Source organism: Peromyscus californicus, unplaced genomic scaffold (genome assembly GCF_007827085.1).
Source record: "Peromyscus californicus insignis strain IS unplaced genomic scaffold, ASM782708v3 Scaffold_20__1_contigs__length_68692818, whole genome shotgun sequence".
Lineage (NCBI taxonomy): Eukaryota > Metazoa > Chordata > Mammalia > Rodentia > Cricetidae > Peromyscus > Peromyscus californicus.
Window position 1 is genome coordinate 56,489,874 of NW_026294503.1, and position 21,607 is coordinate 56,511,480.

The 21,607-nt window shown below is 40.9% G+C and overlaps 1 protein-coding gene across 1 annotated transcript in view; it reads left to right on the top strand.

Moving 5' to 3' along the window:
* Muc19 (mucin 19, oligomeric) overlaps positions 1–21,607 on the top strand; it is a 186,241-nt gene that overhangs the window by 11,402 nt on the left and 153,232 nt on the right. The window contains exons 9-18 of the mRNA XM_052747381.1: positions 8,818–8,868; positions 9,861–9,920; positions 10,558–10,786; positions 11,343–11,457; positions 12,366–12,426; positions 12,629–12,726; positions 16,695–16,908; positions 17,569–17,691; positions 18,117–18,240; positions 19,582–19,717. Coding sequence (XP_052603341.1) covers positions 8,818–8,868; positions 9,861–9,920; positions 10,558–10,786; positions 11,343–11,457; positions 12,366–12,426; positions 12,629–12,726; positions 16,695–16,908; positions 17,569–17,691; positions 18,117–18,240; positions 19,582–19,717 — 1,211 coding nt within the window. The remainder of the gene's footprint in view (positions 1–8,817; positions 8,869–9,860; positions 9,921–10,557; positions 10,787–11,342; positions 11,458–12,365; positions 12,427–12,628; positions 12,727–16,694; positions 16,909–17,568; positions 17,692–18,116; positions 18,241–19,581; positions 19,718–21,607) is intronic.

Sequence of the window (21,607 nt, forward strand, 5' to 3'; positions counted from 1 at the left end):
GTGCTCCATTTTAAACTGGCATGGGCTTCCCTTGTGTTGTCAAGAGATCAAGGCCACCTGCTTTGTCCGAGGGCTGTACTCATTGATTTAATATCTGAGTATAGGAGTGAGATCCCTTGGGCTGTAAAGTTAGAGGACTTTTGTCTGCTTATTTTTGTTGCTGTTGTTAGAGGTCCTATTTGTCATATAACACCCTCAAACTCTTGTTGAGGAATAAATATGGAAGCTAAATGCTTATACCAGTGAAAAAAACAGATATTGTCCAGCTATGGTAAAATGAGAAGACCTCCAGGGTAGTTAATAATCTTCATCCAGTGACTTTTCCTTATACCCAGTGGAATCCTAATGTACAATTCTCTCCAATACACGCTGTGGCAAAGCTCACTCAGAGAATGTTTCCATTAAACCATTTAGTGCAAATAGAAATAACTCACATGATTCTAGATCTCCATGTCTGGCTAGCAATGACAAACCATTTTCTCTACTATTGTTATGGTCAATTACTGTTTGTGGCAGGGATCCACCCTAACCACTGGGCAAAGTTGCCAAACAAAGGGGAGCCAATTGACAGAGCTGCCCTTTCACAGGAATGAACCGAATGCCACCATCTTAAATCTGAAGTTGTCCTTCCTGACCATTGGATAAACCTTGAGACACTACATAGGAGACTAATTTTATTGCGGGCTTAGCCACAACCCCTGTTTGGGGTGAATCTCTGCTAAAGAAAAAACTGTCCCTGGGCCTGGTTTCAAGGTCAGTAAGATTTACTGGCCATAAACATTAAAACTTGAAGCTATTTAAAAGATGAAAGACTTTTCTTTTTCATCCCAAGTAGGTTCTATTGCTGTTTCCAGTCATGATTCTGTAAAGACACCCTAAGACCAGAAATAATAAACAGCTGAAATCCACAAACTCATCAGGCTTCTTCCATAGTATCTCTTAAATATTGCCATGCCCAGTCTAAAAGGAAATTAGTTTCAAGGTAAACAGGGTTTATTGAAATCAATTAAAAAAAAAGATGTTAAAAGCTAAAAACCTAAACATGGTTATGTACTGAGAATATAGTTAGATACAAAAGAATAATTTCTGTTTACTCAGAAATATTTACATCCTTTGAGAGGTATCTGAAAAAAATCAGATTGTCAATCCTGCTCGCACCCCCCCACCCCCCACCCCCACACCCCCACACCCTCCCCCCTCCCCCCCCCACACCCCCGCCATCCCTGGCAGAATGTTTTCGCTGGGCTAAGTGAAGTCAGTAGTTTGGTCTCAATTCCGGAGTTACTACATAGTGGACAGGCCATGTCATGTGACCAGAATAGTTTAGTGCTGTGGGACCCCAGCTGGGAGACCAGTTCCCACATTTTATGACAGGGTACTCTTGAGGAGTGAGGGATAAGGGATATTAGATAGAAGGATAGAGGGGAAAGAAAACAGAAACACAGGATAGCCTTGAGAAGGCCTGGATCATTATCCACCAGCCCCATCTGGCTCTTCTAAAGGGCTATTTATAGGAATGCCAAGGGGTGGAGCAAAAGACCTCCTCCTAGCACAACCAAGTGCAGACCCTTCCAATCACCTAGTAACCATGCACATGGTCAAGCAATCATCTAATGCAGCTCTGCCAGGTAAGCAAGCTCAGATCTCACTAGGAAAACTTTGTGGACCTCCACATGGTGCACCTCTTTCCAGGTGACTCAGTTATAATTTCCACTGACAATTTCCAGTGTTCTGCTTTCAGCCACAGAATCTAATAGTTTCCCTTGATTCTAACAGCCATTTTTAGTCAAATCAAAAAGTTGGCCTTTGAATGTTCTTTCAGTTATGAGCGAGGACTGTAAATACCATATCTTTATCATTTTGCCATATAGAAGGCAAATGGTTTTCTTTGCATAAATCATGAACTCCCCACCCCATGGCTGATAATTGTAAATCCTTTAAACATCTGGATGTTAAGGGTTCAGTAAATCTTTTGGCTTGGGGTGTTTCTTTTAACAATTGGTTACTATATAAATTCATTGAGAAAGGAGTCCGAGGTTGTCTGTTCTGGCAGAAAACAATTACCCCTTAAATGGTTTCCCCGGTACATAAAGTTACACAAGGCCTCTCAGTGGTGGCCACTGTTACTTGAGGCAGGCTTCCCTAGGAAACAATGGGCAGCTGTAATCTCCCACAATATCCTTCATTGTAGCCGAAGGACTCCCCTTTTGTGGAGGGGCAATGTCCTGAGTTCCTAGAAGTCCATCCAGGAAAGTTATTTTTCAGTACCTTGATTTTCCATAGCAATGTCAAGCATCAGCCCTTTCAAAACATTTTTATTTTACGTCGGTTTCTCTGAGGGGCCTGTTTGTTTGCCTGGGGAAATACATTTGTCCCAGGGGCAGGGCTATCACCAGGCAGGCTTTGTCTTGTGTCTGTGACCATTTTCCCTGGCACTTTGCCTGTGCTTTGTCACCATTGCTGACACTCCAGAAATCAAATTTAAACGGCATAGGTGTAGCCAGACACCTTAATGTCTGCTTTTGAAGCTCCTTTCTAATGTCTAAAGAATATTGACTGATAAAATAAATTCTAGCTGATATGTTTTTCCCCCTCACCCCCAGATAATAAGTTTCCCTACTGACACAGTGCACTGGATCAATCCACATGGCAAGCATAACAGCAGGCTTACTGAGAATAAAGCAACTCCTGGGCAGGTTCACTGGTCTCAGAGAAAGAGGCTAGAGAAGTTGCACCCCGAGCCAAGCAGGGAGTTTTTATAGCTCTTAGGCAAGGGGTGATGACTGGCCAGCCAGGAGCTGGGACTGTTTTTAAGTATCTTCAAAGGCTAAGCCCCTGGGCTGGCACTTGGGTGGTTTGGTCACATCAGGAAGGTGGGTTGCAATGGCTGGTAGGAATGTCGAACTAGGCTTTGGGTGCCATTCCTTGTTCAGAGTTTTTTAGTGTGTGTGTGTGTGTGTGTGTGTGTGTGTGTGTGTGTGAAGTAGTGCAGACAGGGTTTTCTGGTTTGTGCAGGGGCAAGCTGGAAGCTCCAATCAAACACAAGCAATATTTTAGGTTAGAACAATTGAAATAATAATTTTTTGAAATATAGCCAATTTAAGCATACATGTATAATTTTTAAATTTTTATTTATTTATTCTTTGTGTCTTTCACATCGTGTATCTTGATCCCACTCATTTCTCCCTCTGCCCTTGCACCACCCCTACCCACTGCCCCCCCCCCCCCCCCCCCCGGTAAAATAATATTTAAGAGAAAAAGAAAGAAAAAAAGAAAAGGATAAAGCTCCTCATGGAAGCTGCAGTGTGACACAGTGAGTCACTCAGAAAACACTTTTGCTCCTGAATCTTCACTTGTAACTGTTTGTTGCAAAGAGTCATTGGTCTGGTTTGAGGCTCTGGCTTCTGCTACACTGTCCATGCTGGGCCCTTACTGGGACTGCTCTTGGATATCCTGTTGTTGCTCTGTGTCATGGAGACCCTGCAGCTTTGGGTCTGCAGGACCAATCCCTTCAAGTGCTCCAGCAGATCATGGATGGGGTGGATATTGGGTGGGCGAACTCATAACCCTGGTTCTAGGCCTGGGTAGTTGCAGGGTTGGTCAGCTTACCATCTCTCCCCATCCTCACTCACCACCTGGGTGAGCTCTCCAGCATTGCCTTGGCTGGTTTACTCCTAGCAGTGATGAAGCAGGGAGCAGGGGCCAGTTCTCTTGTTTTCACACCCTCAGGGTCAGCACTCCCACAACTATACCATCAGGACCAGCTCCACTCCGTTGCCCAGGTGAGGTGCAGGGGCCCCTCTCTGGAGTGCCACAGCTGGTGAGGGGCAGGGAGAGCTCTCCCATTCTTACGACCTCAGGGCCAGCTCTTCCACCTGTCACAGGAGGTGGGGCATCTCTCCCCCACCCACACCACCATATGAAGGGCAGGACCAGGTCTCCCATGCTCACATTCTTGAGGACAGTTCACCCACATCCTTGTCAACAGGGTCAGCTTGGCTCTGTTGCCCAGGCAAGGTGCAGGACCTACTTCACTGAATGTGGCAGCTGACAAGGGGGAAGGTCAGCTCCCTTGCCCACCACAGGTGCCAGCAGCAGGGCGGGAGCGCATCTTTACCTTGCCTTCACCACCACATGGGAGAAGAGGGAGGTGTGGCCAGCTATCCCACCCTCACACACTCTCAGGGCCAGCTCACCCACTCCTCTGCCACCAGGCTCAGCTCTACCTTGCTGCCCAGGTGAGGAGCAGGGCCCACTTTTCTAGTGCTGGAGCTGGTAAGGGGGAAGGTAGGCTCTTCTACAACAGGTGGTGAGGGGCGAGGGATAAGGGGGGGACATTTCTCCCCCCACACCTCCGATAGCTACATCAATTTTATGAATTCAAAAGCACGTTTCATCCTTCACAAACCTTTGCAGCTCATACTCTGGGTTTTCCTTACCTGTCCATTTCCATTTTGGATCCATCTGTTACTTTTAAGACAAAAATCTTTTACATCACTTGTTTTAACATGGATTTAGATCCCTTGTTCACCCACTTTCTCTTTAACACTTTTCGAAAATATTTTTCTGTACCTAAAAGTTCTCCTATGTTCCTCTGGCTTGATGTTTCATGCCTGACTTACTATTCTTTACAAAATTTCCATATTTTGAAATTATAATAATATTTTAATGGAAACCCAAGAAACTGTATTTAAACAGAGAAAACATTGGCTTTGCATCTTTAACATCTAACTGATATAAATACAGGAAAAGCATATATTAACAGCCATGGAGACATCCTTATCTTCTCTTACTGATAAGTTTGTTTATATATATATTTTTTTGAGGCAGAATTTTACCATGTAGCCTTTGCTGGCCTTGAACGTGGTACATAGCCTCAGTCTGGCCTTCAACTTTTCGTATTTATCTTTCTTCAGCTTCCTGAGAGCTTAGATCACTAATGTGTACCACCATTCTGGTCATTAATAAGATTATCATTTGTTAAAATATTTTGTTCTATTTTTTTAAGGTGGGAAGTAATTTTGGGAATTGAACCCAGGGCCTCATGCCTACTAGGCAAGTGCTCTACACTTAAGCCACATCCCAGCCCAGTAAGTTTAAATTAACTTATTTGCCAGATGTTTTCAAGTTCCACAGCTTAAAAAGAATTTGCATTAAGTCTGTATTTACAAGCTGATTAAGAGGCCTGTAAATACTGTATATGCAAAAGCACACCTTCAGATAATGCATACTAATCATTAAAATAAACTAAATCAAAAGACTTATAGCTTTCATTATCCATCATCTCTAATTCCAAATCTGTGCTTCCAAAGGTGTTATTCCTAGTGAAAACAAGGTTGAAGATTTTTATATAAAAGCCATTGCACTTAACTTATCATTGACAAAGCTATAACCACAACAAAAAAAGATAATCAGTCAAAAGTGAAGCTTGTGATGAAGACTCAAGACAAATCTTTTCCTCTATGAAGAACTAACCATCAAGGAGACACCCTAACAACTGGAAATTTCTTTTTAAAGATTTATGTGTGTGTGTGTGTGTGTGTGTGTGTGTGTGTGTGTGTGTGTGTGTGTGTGTGAAGGCTGCATGAGTGATGATGTCTGCCAGGGCCAGAAAAGGGTATTGCGTCCCTTGGAACTGGAATTACAGGAACTGCCTGATGTGGATGCTGGGAACCCAACTCAGACCCTCTAGAAGAGCAGCAAGTGTTCTTTGCTGTTAAGCCCCAGAAATTTCTCTTTTAATGCCAGTTTTTCAGTCAAATTTCTCAATCTTCTTGTTTATAATGACATGAAACTCTATCCCCTGTGATCATGTGCATATCCAAAAGAAATAGGAAAGGAAGAAGAAAATCTCAGGACTAGATATTGCTGGTCAGGAATGTTTTTCAATGTGGGAATGTATTTATGAGCTTTCTGCCTGAAATAGACATCTCTTCCCTGTCCTATACTGCCTCCAGAGGCCCTTGGTCAGGTTTCCTGAGCACACGATTGAATCATATTACATCACTTTGCAGAAAAAAAAAAAAGCATAGGCATCACTAGAATAAGAGTTAGGGTTTTAATGTCTTATGATGCACCAATAAGGTCTAAATTTGTCTATTTTGGCCATGGGAAATCTTGGAGGCTCCATTTCAAAAGATCATTTAGTCCCAGTATTCAGAAATAAAGGTGGAAATCAGTGTCTCAAAACCAGAGACTTTGAGGCTGTGAAAGCAATCTGCTAAAGCAGAGTCAGAGAACAGACTGGTCCAGTTCCCCATCTGTGAGGCTGATAGCTTTAAAGAGAGCAGCCATAGCGGCAAGGAAGGGAGCGCTGCTGAGGAAGTTTGGGGATGGGATTGAAGCATGCCATGCAAAGGAACAGCTACCCCTACTGTGTTCCGGGTCCAGGGTGTACTGCTTAATGAGGCTCACTCCTCCTACGTGCCATCCCAGAGTTGGTTCACCACAGCCAGGTTTGGAGCAGCTCTGATGTGGGAACGAGAGAGGTAGAGGACATGCTTGGATGATACTTAGAATGATGTCCTCCTGCTGATTTGTGAATTTTTCTATCTGACACAGGAGTGAGGTGGAAAACTATGTAGGCAATTCCTCTGTCTGGTGCTGGTGGTATTCATCAAATAGGAAGTGGGTCTCTGGCCAGTAGGCAGAAGAAAAGTTAAGGAAGAAAGAGAGAGAGAGAGAGAGAGAGAGAGAGAGAGAGGAATAAAGAAGGAAGGAAGGAAAGAAAGATGTAAATAAAAAATAATAACACGAAGGAACTTAGTAACTATTGAGAAATCTCACCACCAGCACCTCTGAGTATGCCCTGCATGTTTCAACAAGGGTGTGTGTGGTGGGGTGTCAATGGTGATGGGAGCCTTTTGCTGACCTTTGCTGCCACCTGTAGCATCCTGGGAGTTGTTTTGGGGTCCTCTGTGGAGATGCGGAGATTCTTTACTAAAACGCCAAATTTTCGAATGAATTAATATGAAATAGTTTTAGAGTCTATGGAAGTGTTTCAACATAGATTGCGGCATGGGTAGAATGATGGGAGGTGGAGAGATGAGCATGGCTGGAGGGAGGGAAGCGGGGAGGTGTGAGCATGAATGGAAAGGAAGCAGGGGTGCAGGGAAGGAAGGGGAGGTATGAGCATGAATGGAAGGAGGGAAGCAGGGATGAGCAGGGGTGCAGAGAAGGAAAGGGGGAGATGAGCAGCAGCGGTGGGAGAAGGGAAGGAGGGTTTGAGCAGGAGTCTGGGGGAGGGAGGGAGGAGATAAGTAGGAGAGGGATGGAGAGCACACTTAGGAAAAGCACAGTGCACACACACACACACACACACACACACACACACACACACACACACACACACACACGGTTGGGTTTGGCTAGGTAGTATACTCAGAACGAACTCCTTATGTTTCTACTGTGAGAAAGTTCCACATTAGAGACTTTTCAGCCATTTTCATGTTGATTCATGGCTGCTTTGATTTTCCCCGAGGAGATTTTTAGTAAATGGCATAATGGGTTTTTTATTTTTTTTGAGGGGGGGGAGTAGTGCACCAATGGCAGTAAGTCTAGTGGCAATGGAAGGTTCTAGATTTATTTTGTTGTTTCCCCCCGCCCCCAAAGTTTAGTGTTTTTTTTCTTTTATTACAAATAGATTTTTTTTATACAATATGATCTGATTACAGTCTCCCCTCCCCCTGCTCCTTGCTTTTCCTCCCCATCTTCCTTCTCAACCAGATCCACACCCTTTCTAAGTCTCTCATTAGCAAGTAAATAGGTGTTTAAGGAATAATATGAAGAGAAAATAAGATAAAACAGAAGCAAACACATCATAATAGGAGGAAACAACTAAAGGAGAAAAAGATCCAAAGAGAAGGACACGAAATGCATGGAGATGCAGAGACACACACACACACGTGTGCGCACACACAGACATTCCATAAAAAACACACAGAACTGGAAGCCGTAATCCACAAGCAAAGAACACCCTGACTTAACAGTGTGAGGCGCAGAATCTCCCAGATACCTTGAGTTTATTTGCTGTCTGTCTGCTGGTGGGCATGGAGCCTACCCTTAAGAGTGGTTTGCTTCTCCAGTGAGACGCCCTTGGAGAAAACTAAATTTTTATTTACAACTTATTACCAACTGGAAATAGCTTCCGGGTTAGGGATGAGGGCATGTGTCCACTTCGTTTGGCCCTCGTCCTGGTTTTCTTGATTTCCATAGTAAAGGCATCATTCATCTAGTTAGTGTTTTGCGCACTCCCAGTTCCTATGGGCAAGAATCCTTTGTTCAAGACACCTACATATCCCAAATGTCAAGCAGCTTAGTTTCAATGACACTGAAATAAGATACTTTCATTAGTGTGTGCATAACTCTTTGCTCTTCCCCTTAGCAAATTCTAAGATGATGAGTCTGGAATAAGTTAAATTTTTATCTGACATGTAATTATTATTATTATTATTATTATTATTATTATTATTATTATTATTATTATTTTGCTTCAGTAGAAGTTGAGTTGATAACATGCCTTTTTTTTGATACAGCTTCTCGAGGCCCAAGTATTCGAGCATGAGGATTGCTGAGTTTGTATCCACGGTTTACCCATCAGATTTTTTTTTTTTTTGGTTTTTCGAGACAGGGTTTCTCTGTGTAGCTTTGCGCCTTTCCTGGAACTCGCTCTGTAGACCAGGCTGGCCTCGAACTCACAGAGATCCGCCTGCCTCTGCCTCCCCAGTGCTGGGATTAAAGGCGTGCGCCACCACCGCCCGGCTACCCATCAGATTTTTAAAACTGTGTTTCACTATGCATAATTCTCTGTTAAAACAGGTACCACAAGCTCATCTGAGTACACTACATCTGGACCACCCAGTACTCCAGGTAATTTGATTTGTGGCTTTGGGTGTTTAAAAAAAATAGACACATGCACATGCAAATGTAAGTTTGAAGGGTTCTGTTGGTTACTAATTTACAGGGACCTGATATCACTGTGTCACTGTGTTTACAATATTGAGCCTCTTAGAGTTTCCTGAGGAAAAGATTTAGGATACCAATGAGGTGTTTAAAGAAATTTTATGATTATGAGGAAAATTATGTTTTAGGGAAATTTTAATAAAGCACAACATCATTCTCCTTTATCACTTTAGACATAGTTATAAACTGCTCTAAGCAGATTAGGAGTATAATCGATGTCCTCACAATCTGAGTAAAGCTACTCTATGGTAAAGAGAGTGGCTAGACAATTCATAAGCAGACAATAAAAGCACTGTAAAAAGTGTTTAAAATTTTTCATGAAATATCTACTTCTGTTATCCTGACATTTAAGCCTGACCCTGAGATTTCATATCAAATTACTTATCTAGATCAAAGGGTGATTAGAAATATACATGCAGACTTGAAATTTCAAGGTACTTGTCAGTCCCTTTCATCTAGGGAAATTACGTTTTCTACACGCATACATGATTGCATTATTAGTATTAAATAATGGTGGTGGACTAAGCCGCACCTTGGGCTTGCTTGTTTTGTGGCTTCTGATAAAGATTGGCTTATAATGTAAAATATTAGCTTATTTTTCAAGCAGAGCAGACGGCTGTGAAATAGATATAGGATGTTAGTGATTGGGCATGATCCCAAATGAATTGTCCCTAAGGATTTCAGATTGGGCCTGGAAAGAAAAGTGAATTTCAGAGATAATTATCCATATGAATTTGGCAAATCTTAGCTCTCAAGAGCAATTTTGCATATTCAGGATAAGGAACCGCACCTTGACAACAACATTTAACTTCCCAATTAGAAGTCCCATATCCTTTTAAATACATCTTAAGTGAATGTATGTTTCAACTTAAATATTATCTATACTTTGTGTTGAATAGAAAAAGGATCCCATATTCCAGAAGCAACTCCCACATACTCAGAAGCCAATGAAGATGCTGGTAAGTGACTATAACTCAGTGTGGGTTCATGTTTAGTCTAACCCAGTACCTGAAAGTGGTCACAAAGTAACAAAAATCTGAAACTAATTGCAAACAATTACCCTTCCTTCACCCATTTATTTGACTACTCCATGTTTGAATGATATGCCACGCACACTATTTGTTTTTAGTGCCCAGGAATACAGCATATGAAATAATCTATGTACACATACATATATGCATTTCTACTTAAAAATTGTAATCTAATTTTTCCATTCATATGATATAAATGGTGCTACATTCACCCAGGATAAAATCTCCCTACTAAAAGCAAAGTCAACGAGGAAACATCAGTTTCCTTTCCTTCCTCCCTCATATTAGACACAATATCCTTTTTTCCCCCCAAGGAAAAATAGATGTTTCGATTAGAGTTGTGTTTTAGCCAGACTGATCATTGCGGGCATCTCATGGGACCTATTTCCACTTTCCTTTCAGTTTTACAGTAGGTGAGAAAAGCCAGACAAACAACTAAAGCACTTAGCGACTGGGCAAACTGAACCTTATCATGATTTTTTTTTGGTACATAAATATAAGAAGCAGCTAGAAGTGTGTTCATTGGTCTCAACAACTGTGAATTTCTTCTCTGATTGCTGTGTAGGTGAAACGGCCACGTGGGGCAACGGCGCATACAAGGCTTTCAATGGGCGCATCTTTTCCTTTGAGTCTTCCTGCACGTACACGTTTTGCCGTGACTGTGCTGAATCCGGAGGAGACTTCAATATTGAGATCAAAAGGCACATGAACAATGAGATTGAAGAAATAAAAGCAGTGATTGATGATGTTGGCATCTCCATCTTGAATAATACTATTTTTGTTAATGACGAGAGGTAAATAACAGAAGGTATTGCCTAAGCGTTACAGAATAGTTTGGAGTATGAACCCAAACCAACCAGACACAAAAGCCAAGTTAAGCAAGGAATGGATGACAGGCCCCTCTTTCAATGCTTGTCTATGGCAACCGGTGTCTCTGTTGCACAATGATACGGCGCCTAGATTTAGTGTAAAACATAGATTCCACAAAATAGATACCAGAACATTGCCGTTTTCATTGACGGGCTCAATGCTAAACACAAAGTTGAAGCTGCACAAAGTAGAAATTGAAGAGATCACAACTCCTAGACTATTATTTTTCAGAAGTAACAACTCATGTTTCAGAGAGGCCAACTCTTTGGCAGCTTTCTGGGATCAGAAACAGAGAGACAATTGATATTCTACTCATGAATATTTCAAACTATTTGATTTTTTCCCCCTGACACCCAATCAACATTCTCCCTGTTCATCTTTCCAAAATACCAAGGCTATAGTATTCATTCCTAAACAGCCCTTGTTACAATAGAACTATTCTCACAACTTGTACACACTTTCTTTTTTAATACTTTTCAGGGTACAGGTGCCATACAGCAATAAGATGATTCACATTAAAAAACAAGGCGACCACTATGCTCTGGAAAGCCGTAGAAAAACCCTGTCTGTCAGGTGGAGCAAGAACAAACTCTCAGTAAGTGACCAGTGATTGTCTTTGAACTTTCTGGTTTTTGGTCTTTGGTTTTAGTCATAAACATAAACACATAAGGAAAGAATAAAGCAAGATTTGTTGATAAATCTTTATCTGCTCGCTGTGATGAGCCTTGTCTTGCCTGACAGTCCACAGTTCCTCCATATGCAGCCGCCTTAGATGGCTGATGATGGGGCGGACTATGCAGTAAAGGAAGGCAAAAGTGTTTTTATCAGATTCCTGAGTGTGCAAATGAGTGGGTCTCTGCATCTGTAGCTGTTTTTTGTGCCTTTCATTGGGCTCTTTCCCTTCTCTTTGCTTGTTTTGTCCTGTTCTGATGCGTTAGTTTTTGTTTTAACATTATATTATATTGTATTATTATATTATTATCCCTTTGAAGTCTGTTTTCTAATCAGAGACAGAAATGGTGTGAATCTAGATGGAAGGGGAGGTAGGGAGGAAATGAGAAGAATTGAGGGAGGGGAAACTGTAATCAGAATATATTACGTGAGAAAAAAAAATCTATTTTCAGTAAAGGGAGAGAAAAATCTGCCTCTTAGTGGTGGAACATGCCTTTAACCCAGCACTCAGGAGGCAGAGGCAGGTGGATCTCTGTGATTTCTGAGGCCAGCCTGATCTACAGAGTGAGTTCCAGGCCAGCCAGGACTGTTATGTAGAGAAACTCTGTCTCCAAAACAAAATAAAATAATCTGCCCGAGGACACAATAAGCATTGGACTCAGATTTGTTCCAAGTTCAAGCCACAGATTCTTTAAGAAAGACACCATTCCCCGAACTGATCAATGCACCCAGGACTGCATAGGAAGAGACCCTGTCTTTTGGTTTGGTTAAAAATTGTCTTGAGATATTTTCAATGTTTTCTGAAAATACCAATGTTATTTGTTTTTACAGCTCACTCTTTATAGCCAGTATACAACCTGTGGTCTTTGTGGCAACTTCAACAGCACTCCAGGTGAGACTGGACAGATTATTAATAAGAAAATTACTTTCTAAAAGAAAATTTAAATGTTTCACATTTAGATAAATTTACTAATAATTTGCATTTGTCAAAAGGAGAAGAAACAGAATCCAACTGTAATTTATCTTGCCAAGACTATATGTAGCTTACAAATAAAGTACAAATGAATATCTTGAAATCATGTTTTGATTTGCAGGTCAAGATATTAATGAGCACATTGCCAATAGTAAAATTTCCAATGACTGTCCCAGTGCTTTGAGTAAGAACGATGAAGTTTGCGAGGATGGAGTACAGGTAGGAAATCTGATTTCACCTTCCAGCAATTTTAGCACTAATCCTTCTGATTCATTAAAATAAAATTTATTGTATATTTAAAAATATATAGCATGATATTATGGGATGTCTTAGTTAGTCTCCTATTGCTGTGAAGAGACACCATGACCACAACAACTCTTATAGAGGAAAACATTTAACCGAGGTGGCGGCTTACATTTTGGGGGTTCAGTCCATTATCATCATGACTGGGAGCATGGTGGCATGCAGGCAGACATGATGCTGGCTGCATCTTGATCAGAAGGCAACAGGGAAGTGCACTGTCTCACTGGACATGGCTTGAGCATATATGACCCCTCAAAGCCTCCCCCCACAGTGACACATCTCCTCCAACAAGACCACACCTACTCCAACAAAGCCACACCTCCTAATAGTTCCACTCCCACCATTTTCTTTCAAACCACCACATGGGGTATATAAAAAGAGTAAAAAGATTACTGTAATGAAGAAAACTAATATATCCATTGTATCATATAGTTATTCATTTTTTTTGTAGTTGTGCCAAGAAGAGTTGAAATCTACTCATCTAGCATGAGTATCTTGCATGGTGCATTTGCTTTACTGTAGTCCTTACAATGGACACCTGAGCTCAGCATTTGCTCATCTTATGTATGTCTATGTTATAACTTCTGGCATGTGTCTCCCTACTTCTTCTTCCCAACCCATACCCACTGCTTCCTTTTCTCGATATATTTGACTGTCTTTGTAGATTCTTCATATAAATGAGATTATATAATTTAGAAAATTATTTCATAAAACATAACATTCTCCAGGCTCATATATTTTGTAACAGCCTATAATATTTTGTTCTTAGTTTTAGAGATGAATAATGTCCTACTGTGTAACCACAGATTCTTCGTCTGTTTCTCCTGCTATAGATGTTTAGGCTGTTTCCATTTCTTGGCTGTTGAGAATGGTGCTGTATGAATGTGAAACAGGAATATCTTTTTGAGGGCAGATTTCCCTGGGTCATTTGCCCTGACTTTTTGTACCCGAAACATCTATGCTGGTTTTTTGCAATGGCTATAAAAGAGTTCCTTCTTCGTATATGTGCTCACCATTATTATTTTCTGACTTCGTGTTGATAGCCATTCCGGTGGGTTTGGTCTATATTTACCTTTATTTACATTATGATCAATGACATTGAACACTTTCTCACACTCCTATTGGCACTCTTGTTTCTTTTTGGGAAATGGGAATTCAAACTATTGTCCTAGGTCTAGTTGGGTTGTTTCTGCATTACTGAGTTATATGAGCTCTTAATCAACTTTGCAATCAGCCCTTTATCAGATCATGATTTGCAAACATTTTCCTGATCTCTATGTTCCCATTGAAAATTGTATTTCAAAATATACATTGTTTCTTTTGCTGTGCATGAGAAATAAAGGCAGTGCATTTATTAGTTTTTGCCTTGGTGGCCTGAGCTTTTAGCATGACATCTAAAGGTCACTCCAAGCTAGTGGCTAGGAGTGTTTTCTTTCGTTGATCTTAGGTTTTTATATTTTCAAGTGTTATCTTTTTCATCTATTTTGACTTGATTTCTATTTCTGGTGTGAGATTGGGACTCTATTACTTTCTTTTGTGTGTGGCAATCTTGTTTTCCAAACATTACATTGTCTTGGTGGTTTGTCAGAAATCAGTTGGTCACATGATTTAAAATGTGGGACCACTTTTCTGACCTGCTGATCTAAGTACCATAGCAAAGGATCCCATTTTTATATTTAGATGCCCCCATGCTCTGGAGACTCCTACCCTCATGCTGGAATTCTGTCCTGTGTCATGGAGATCCTGCAGTTTTGAATCTGTAGGTTCTTCCCCTTCACAAGCTCCAACAGTTCACTGATGTGGTGGATGTTGGGGTGGGATAACTCATAGCCCTGGTTCTGGGTCTGAGTGGTAGCTGGGTTGGTCTGCCTGCCAGCTTTCCCTCATCATTACTACCTGGGTGAGCTCTCCAGCACTTGGCTAGCACACCCAATGCATCCTACAGCAAAGAGCTGGGCCACTTCTCCTGTTCGCAGGTCCCCAGAGCCAGCCTATTCACACTCACACCACCTGGATCATCAGTTCTTCTCTTTTGCCCAGGCAGACATGGAGCCCTCTTTCCCCTGACTGCTGCAGGGGGTATATGAGGAGGGGTAGATTCAGCTCTCCTGTTCTCATGCCCTCAGGGCTGGCTCATCTGCTCCCTGGACAACAGGGCCAGCTCTAGTGTGCTGCAGTAAGGGGCTAGGACAGCCCTCTCACTTTCGTGATCCTGGGGCCAGCTCTCTCTCCTGCTGCAGGTAGCATGGGGCAAAGTGGGGAAGGACATCTTTCCTTTATCTGTGCTGCCACAAGGCAGATAAGGGGAGGGGGTCAGCTCTGCTGCCCTCATGCGCCCAGAGCCAGCTCACATACATCCTGACAACAGGGTCAGCTCTAGTGTACTGCCCAGAAGGGGTGCAGATCCCACTTGGGAGCTGTGAGGCCAGTTTTCTCACCTGCTGCAGGTGGTATTGGGTAAGTGCAGGGGTCGTGGGAGGGCAGAGACATCTTTTTCTCACTCATACCACCACATGGCAGATAGAGGGGGTGGCAGGGTCAGCTCTCCTACTCTCATACCCTCAGAGTCATCTCACAAGAGACCCCAACAATAGGTTCAGCTCTAGTGTACTGCCCTGGTGAGTTGCATGCCAGTTGGTAAGGGGTAGGTCTATCTTTCCTGAGTATGTGTTTGGGGAGTTGTGTGCAGCTCTCCCCTGAAAGGCAGGGGCAGCTCTCTTGTTGCAGTGTTCAGCCAGCAAGGGCCAGGGTCATCTATCCTAGGGCTAGCGAAGGGTGGGGCTGACTCAAAGCAGCTCATGGATTTCCACACATGTGGTACTTATGACCCCCCTGTGCTAACACTGACCATGGACACCATCACAAACCCCAGCTGCAGCAGGACCATAGACCCAGACATGGCCCTAGGCAGTGGCCCAGACCAGATGTCTCCATGGCCCCAGATGGCAGCACAGGCTACCCAGATCAGTATGGCCCCCACAAGGACATGGCCATCGGATACTGAGATGGTCTCAGCAGAATAACAATTCTTGTCTACAAATTTTAAAACAGCCATGAAGATATAGGAGAAAATTCCCAAAAGCAATTTGTGAAAAATATTCTCAATGATTCTCTTTTCCTTATTTTCAGCTGATTTGGGGTGTGTGTGTGTGTGTGTGTGTGTGTGTGTGTGTGTGTGTGTGTGTGGATTTTATCAGTCTTCCCCGGCTGAAATTGGTCCAAACTACACAGTTGTTAAACAGGATCTTTTATGTTTTTCTGAAAAAATTTTGATAACAGAAAATACCATGTGGTCGTTGAAATATGTTGAAATTCAAATGTTTTGAGGCACAGCATAATATGTCTTTCTTTTGTTTACTGACAGAGGACAAATAAATTATTTGTAGTAGAAAAGCAAATGAATATCATTTCCACTAAAAAAGGACACTGTAGTTTATGGTTACCTAGCTGCCTGCCTGCTCATCAAATTGAAGCAGATTGACAGTTCAGGGCCAGGATCTCTTTTGGGAATTGTGCTTTTCCATCAGTTGCCATGCATTCCCTAGCATTGATAAGTTTCATCCTACCCACCTGTTTTCTCCAGATCTAAGACTCACTGCAGTGTAGGAGACAGATGGATAAATCTAGGCGATAAATCAAACAAATAAATCTGAAGCCATCATAGCCATCTGAAGTGTCAGAGGTAGACCTTTCTTCTGGGACTGTCTTTATCAATTATACAACCTAAGTTTAAAGTTTCAGTTAGAATTCATCGGCCCTACTCCACAAGAGTTACAGAATGTTATATTATGGCAAACAAAATTTCTGTATCTATCTTTTCTTAGAAATCCACCCTATTGCCCTTTTTTTCATTATGTTTTAATGAAACGTGCTTTGCTTTGCAGTATTGTGACAAAATTATTGGAACTTACTTTGAGAAATGTGGGAAGGTTTCCCCTTCATCCAGTGAGTACAAAAAGGTGTGCGTTGATGAGTATTGTCGAACTGGAGGAGGCAAGGGCACTACATGTAACACCTTTTCAGAACTAGCCCGACTGTGTGCCTACGATGGTCCTGGTGTCTTTGAACACTGGCGAGATGATTCTGCTGTAGTTTGTGGTAGGTGTTTTTTTTTTTTCTTAGCAATAATAGGTTACAAAAAAAATGCTTTCTTAAAGAACTCACTTTATATCTGAAAATATTTCTAAAAACAGTTTTCTTGAATGATTCTAAGGCCCAGAAGGGGAGTGAGAGCTAAGGAAGTCTTGTCTCTAACATGTGTTTATAAGGAGATTGAGGCTCATTTATTGAGCCTTGTTGCAGAATTTTGTCTTAAGGTCTTAATTAGTATGCTCATCAGCAAAACATAAGGGGAGAAATATAAATCCTATAAAATGTCACTGATTATTTTTTAGTAGTCTACTCTTGTTGTTATTTTAAAAGATTAGTAAAATTTAAATATGAGCTTTATACAAAGTATAAGTACGATTTATATATACTTTGATGTTTGGGCTAATCTTTATAGAACTGAATATCAAATTCAACATGTGATGAAATTAAATGGTACCATTTACATTCCCTCTAAATTAAAAACTATTCAGTGAAATAATGCTTGAGAAGTTGGCATCATTTAGTTCTATGGAGTGTCTAGAAAGATTGATTTGTGTCTTGAAAAGCAGACTCAATGAATCCCATTGGAAAGGGTCATTAGGTAACTGTATATTTACTCTGCTTATTTTCCTTTCATTTCTGAGTATACATATTTCTTTACATCTTCAGAAAAGCAACAATGTCCAGGAAAGCACATTTACAAAGAATGTGGACCTTCAAATCCTCCAACTTGCTCTAATGTGGCTCCTTTTCAAGACAGTGAATGTGTGAGTGGCTGCACTTGCCCAGAAGGTAATTTATCCTTGAGCATATTCACATCAACACAGAAAAACTAGACAGAATATAGCAAGTTGTAGCTCCAAAATGCTATTGGAGCAGGTGAATTATTCCTATCTATCCTCTGACAACCCACTCAAGAGTGTCAGATACTTTCAAAGCTCATGTGTGTTCTTATCTCTAAGTACTGAGTTCCTGAATTCCACCAGACTACATTGGACTTAATAGGTCCTGTCTTTATGGGGCAGTAACTCAGAAGGCTCAGAAGGTTTTCATCTATATTCCTGTCAGTCAAAATGAAAACGATCACTTCCACAAGAAAGCAGCATTTCACGACACACCTTCACTTGCTTTAGAAAGAGTTCAGGAATGGCTGCAGTTGTTAAAGAATTCATTGATGTTAACATAATTTTAAGACTACATCTATTTGTGTATGCTAGGTTATCTGTTGGACGATATTGGTGAGAAAGGAAAGTGTGTATTAAAGGAAAAATGCCCCTGTGAATCTAATGGAAAAGTGTACAAATCAGGAGAAGTCCGAGAAGGCCCCTGTGGTTCTCAATGGTATGTGTGTGCTTTTTGATTACATTTTATGAACATGAAGATAGTATCAAGGTTTTTATTCACACTTAAAGTTATTCAAATTTTATAAGGCAAAAATGATGCCTCTTAGAATTGTAGCATGCCATGGGAAAAAAAGAAAGAAACAAACAAAAAGCAATTGTCAGTGTTTTTAAATTCCTGGCATGCTACTCTTACAGATTCGGGGCAATAAATCAATTTCCCAGGAATTCTCAGATTTAAAATTATGATGATTTTGAACACACTTCTACTAATCTTCATACCCTACTATTTGGATAACTGAACTTGTGTTTAAAGCATAAATACGCTAAGTTTGGTAGTGCTTATGAAGAACTACAGGAATATTTAACACCTAAAAACATAATTTAAAGTGAAGGTCTCCAGTAAGTGAACAACCCCTCACAGTCACTTGTGGACACTGCTCACTGAAGGATCACTTTGTATGGAGATTGTGTTAGACCTTGAGAGGTCATACAAAGGACTTGCACAATGTACAGCATACATGAACTCATTAGTAAACATTTTGGTTTTTATAGCCTTTCCTCTTCTCCTTCATGTTACACTTTAACCACATTACATTGGTTTACAGCTACACATGTATCCACTCTAGGCTAAGATCTGAATATGAGGGTGAACATGTGGGTCTCTTTCTTTCTTTCTGTGGTAACCTCACTTAATGTTATTATACATCCTAAGTCCCTCCATTTTCTCACAAATTTTGTGAGCATACTTCTCTTTAGAGCTGAATAGTTTTCCATATATGTACTAGATTGTTATTATCCATTCATCTGTTGATGGACAATTAGGTTGGCTCCACTTTTGAGCTATGGTGAGTAAAACAACGAAATGGGGAGCAAATATCTCTATTGTAGGGAGTGGAGGTCTCTGGGTCTATGCCCAGGAGTGCAATAGCTGTAGTTCTATTTTTGATGTTTTGAGAAGTAATGTCTTCTTAAGGCCTCTGAACATCTCTTAATACCTCTGTGCCTCTGTATGACATTACAAAGTACAAGTTTACACCATAGTTTGTACCAGTTGCCTGCTCACTAAAAATAGAGCACAGAGACAAATCCCTGAAATCCAGTGTATAAGATTTATATATGGTTAATTCATGAAGTTATGACTATTTTTCCTCAAAGGAACTGAAGTAGTTTAAAATATCATGATATTAAATCAATGACCCACCGTATCAGGGCTATTGCTAGGTGGGAAATGAGCTCATGGGGTTTGCTCACATATCGGCTTTGGATGGGATGTTCTAATGTCATGGTGTTTGCTCAGCATACAGAAGATTTACCTTTGACTCACCTTTACATTCCACAGCACATGCCAAGAAGCAAAGTGGTCTTGTACCGAAGCTTTATGTACTGGGATATGTAAAGTGGAAGGGAGCTTATTTACCACTTTTGATAACAATGTATTTAGCCACCCTGGAGACTGTCATTTCTTGGCCATTCATGTAAGTACTTGATTACATCTGTGAAAACCGAGCAAATTCTCAACTAATTTAAAGCACAATTGATTTTATGTTATTTATTTTTGGTAATTTCATACATGTATACAATGTATTTAGAGCATATCTATTTCCCACTTTACCGTCCCAGATATGTCCCTGCAAATCAACTTCATTTCCTTCTTCTTCTCCTTTCTCTCCTTCTCCTCTTCTTCTTTGTAACCAATTGACTGCAATTGTCACTTCCATTACGCACATGGGTATTGGGGTTATCCACTAGAACATGGGCAACCTACTACGGACTACATCCATAAAGAAAACTGACTCCTTCTCTCTCAGCAATCATCAACTTTCAATAGCTCCTCAGTCAGTGTGAGCTCCTCCCCTGTCTGTACTGGAATGTTGACAGCTTGATGTTGCATGGGTCTTGTGTAGACAGCCACAGTTGCTATGTGTTTATCAGTGAAATGACTCTGTTACATCCAGAAGACATTAGTTTGTATCAGTCCTTCACAACTTCTGGATTTTACAATTTTTTCTTCCCTCACTTCTATGATGTTCCTTGGGTCTTCTTGGGAAAGGGTTGTGACATGAATGTTTCATTTAGGGATATATAAAAAAAGTCATTTTTTTTTTATACTTGGACCAGTTTGAATCTCTACTACTATCTAGTGCAAAAACAAGCTTCTTTGATGAGAGGTGAAAACTAGTCTAATCTATGGGTGTAAGGATAGGTACTTAGAAAGACATTTGGTCCGGTTGAGTCCTAAGAGTAGTAGGTTCTGCCCAAGGGTGTATCATCTCCCCAGCACAGATTCTTGGTCAGGGTTAGAGTTCCAGGCATGAGTTCCCTCTTGTGGAGCAAGTCAAGCCTTAACACCAGTTAGAAAGATGTTAGTTGCCCCCATAATATTCATGCTGCTATTGCAGCAATTGCCTGGCTAATTATAGCTCACAGGGTTCACTGATGTACAAGACTGTTGATGACTTTACTCTTCTAGCAGCTTGCATAGTTCCTGCTGACACTAGGAAAGCTGGCTGGCAGGGAGGAAGTAGCTTTTCTACTGAGTTACTATGTAAAGACATAAGAAGCAAACAGCCTTTGGATTAGTGATTACACATTTCAGTGTCTGTTTTCTGTCACAAAATTGACATTGACATCATTGTACATTAATGTTATAGCATGTGCACTCTGAAAATTTCTGGCTGAAATAAAATTCAACAAGTAAAATCTTAATTTGTGAACAAACCTCTGAGTGCATAGGAAAGTTGTTGTACTTTTCTGCCTGTCTGCATATAGTCAACAGTACTTTATATAATCTGGTCTTGATGTCCTAAAAGCATCTTCTTCATTATTTCCTGAATAATATTTTTAGCCTTTATTATACAGTGTGGTCCCATTATAGGATGACTGCTGTGTTTACATTCAGTCTCTTCTTAGTGTTAAAATCTCCAGTTATCTGAAGCCCAATAACAGGGCAGTTCCGTTTTGTAGCTCCTGCTTTCAGTGGACAGGAGAAAAAGGAATTGTGTTTCATGCTTCTGGTAAGAAATGAAAATGAACTGAATTTGTGTACTGCAAAGAGAGAGGAGGGGGTTGATATGGGAAAGTTCCACCAAATGTAGTTCCTACTTACTACTCAAGATCTGTGTTCCAAAGTGATGACTCCTGTGTATCAAACATTGTTTCTTTTCTTTCTTCTTATGCTCCTTTTGTTCATTCTGTGAGGACTAGGGATGGGGAAAGAGGAAGAGAAACCCACCAAGGCATACAGAATGCTTGCTGTTTTCAGAGCAGTGTTTCAGAGACCTGCATGTCAGAGCTGGAAATCTCCTGACATTTCACACCAAAATTTACAGCCTTCCAAGTTAAAAAAAAAATCTCTTTCATTTGTA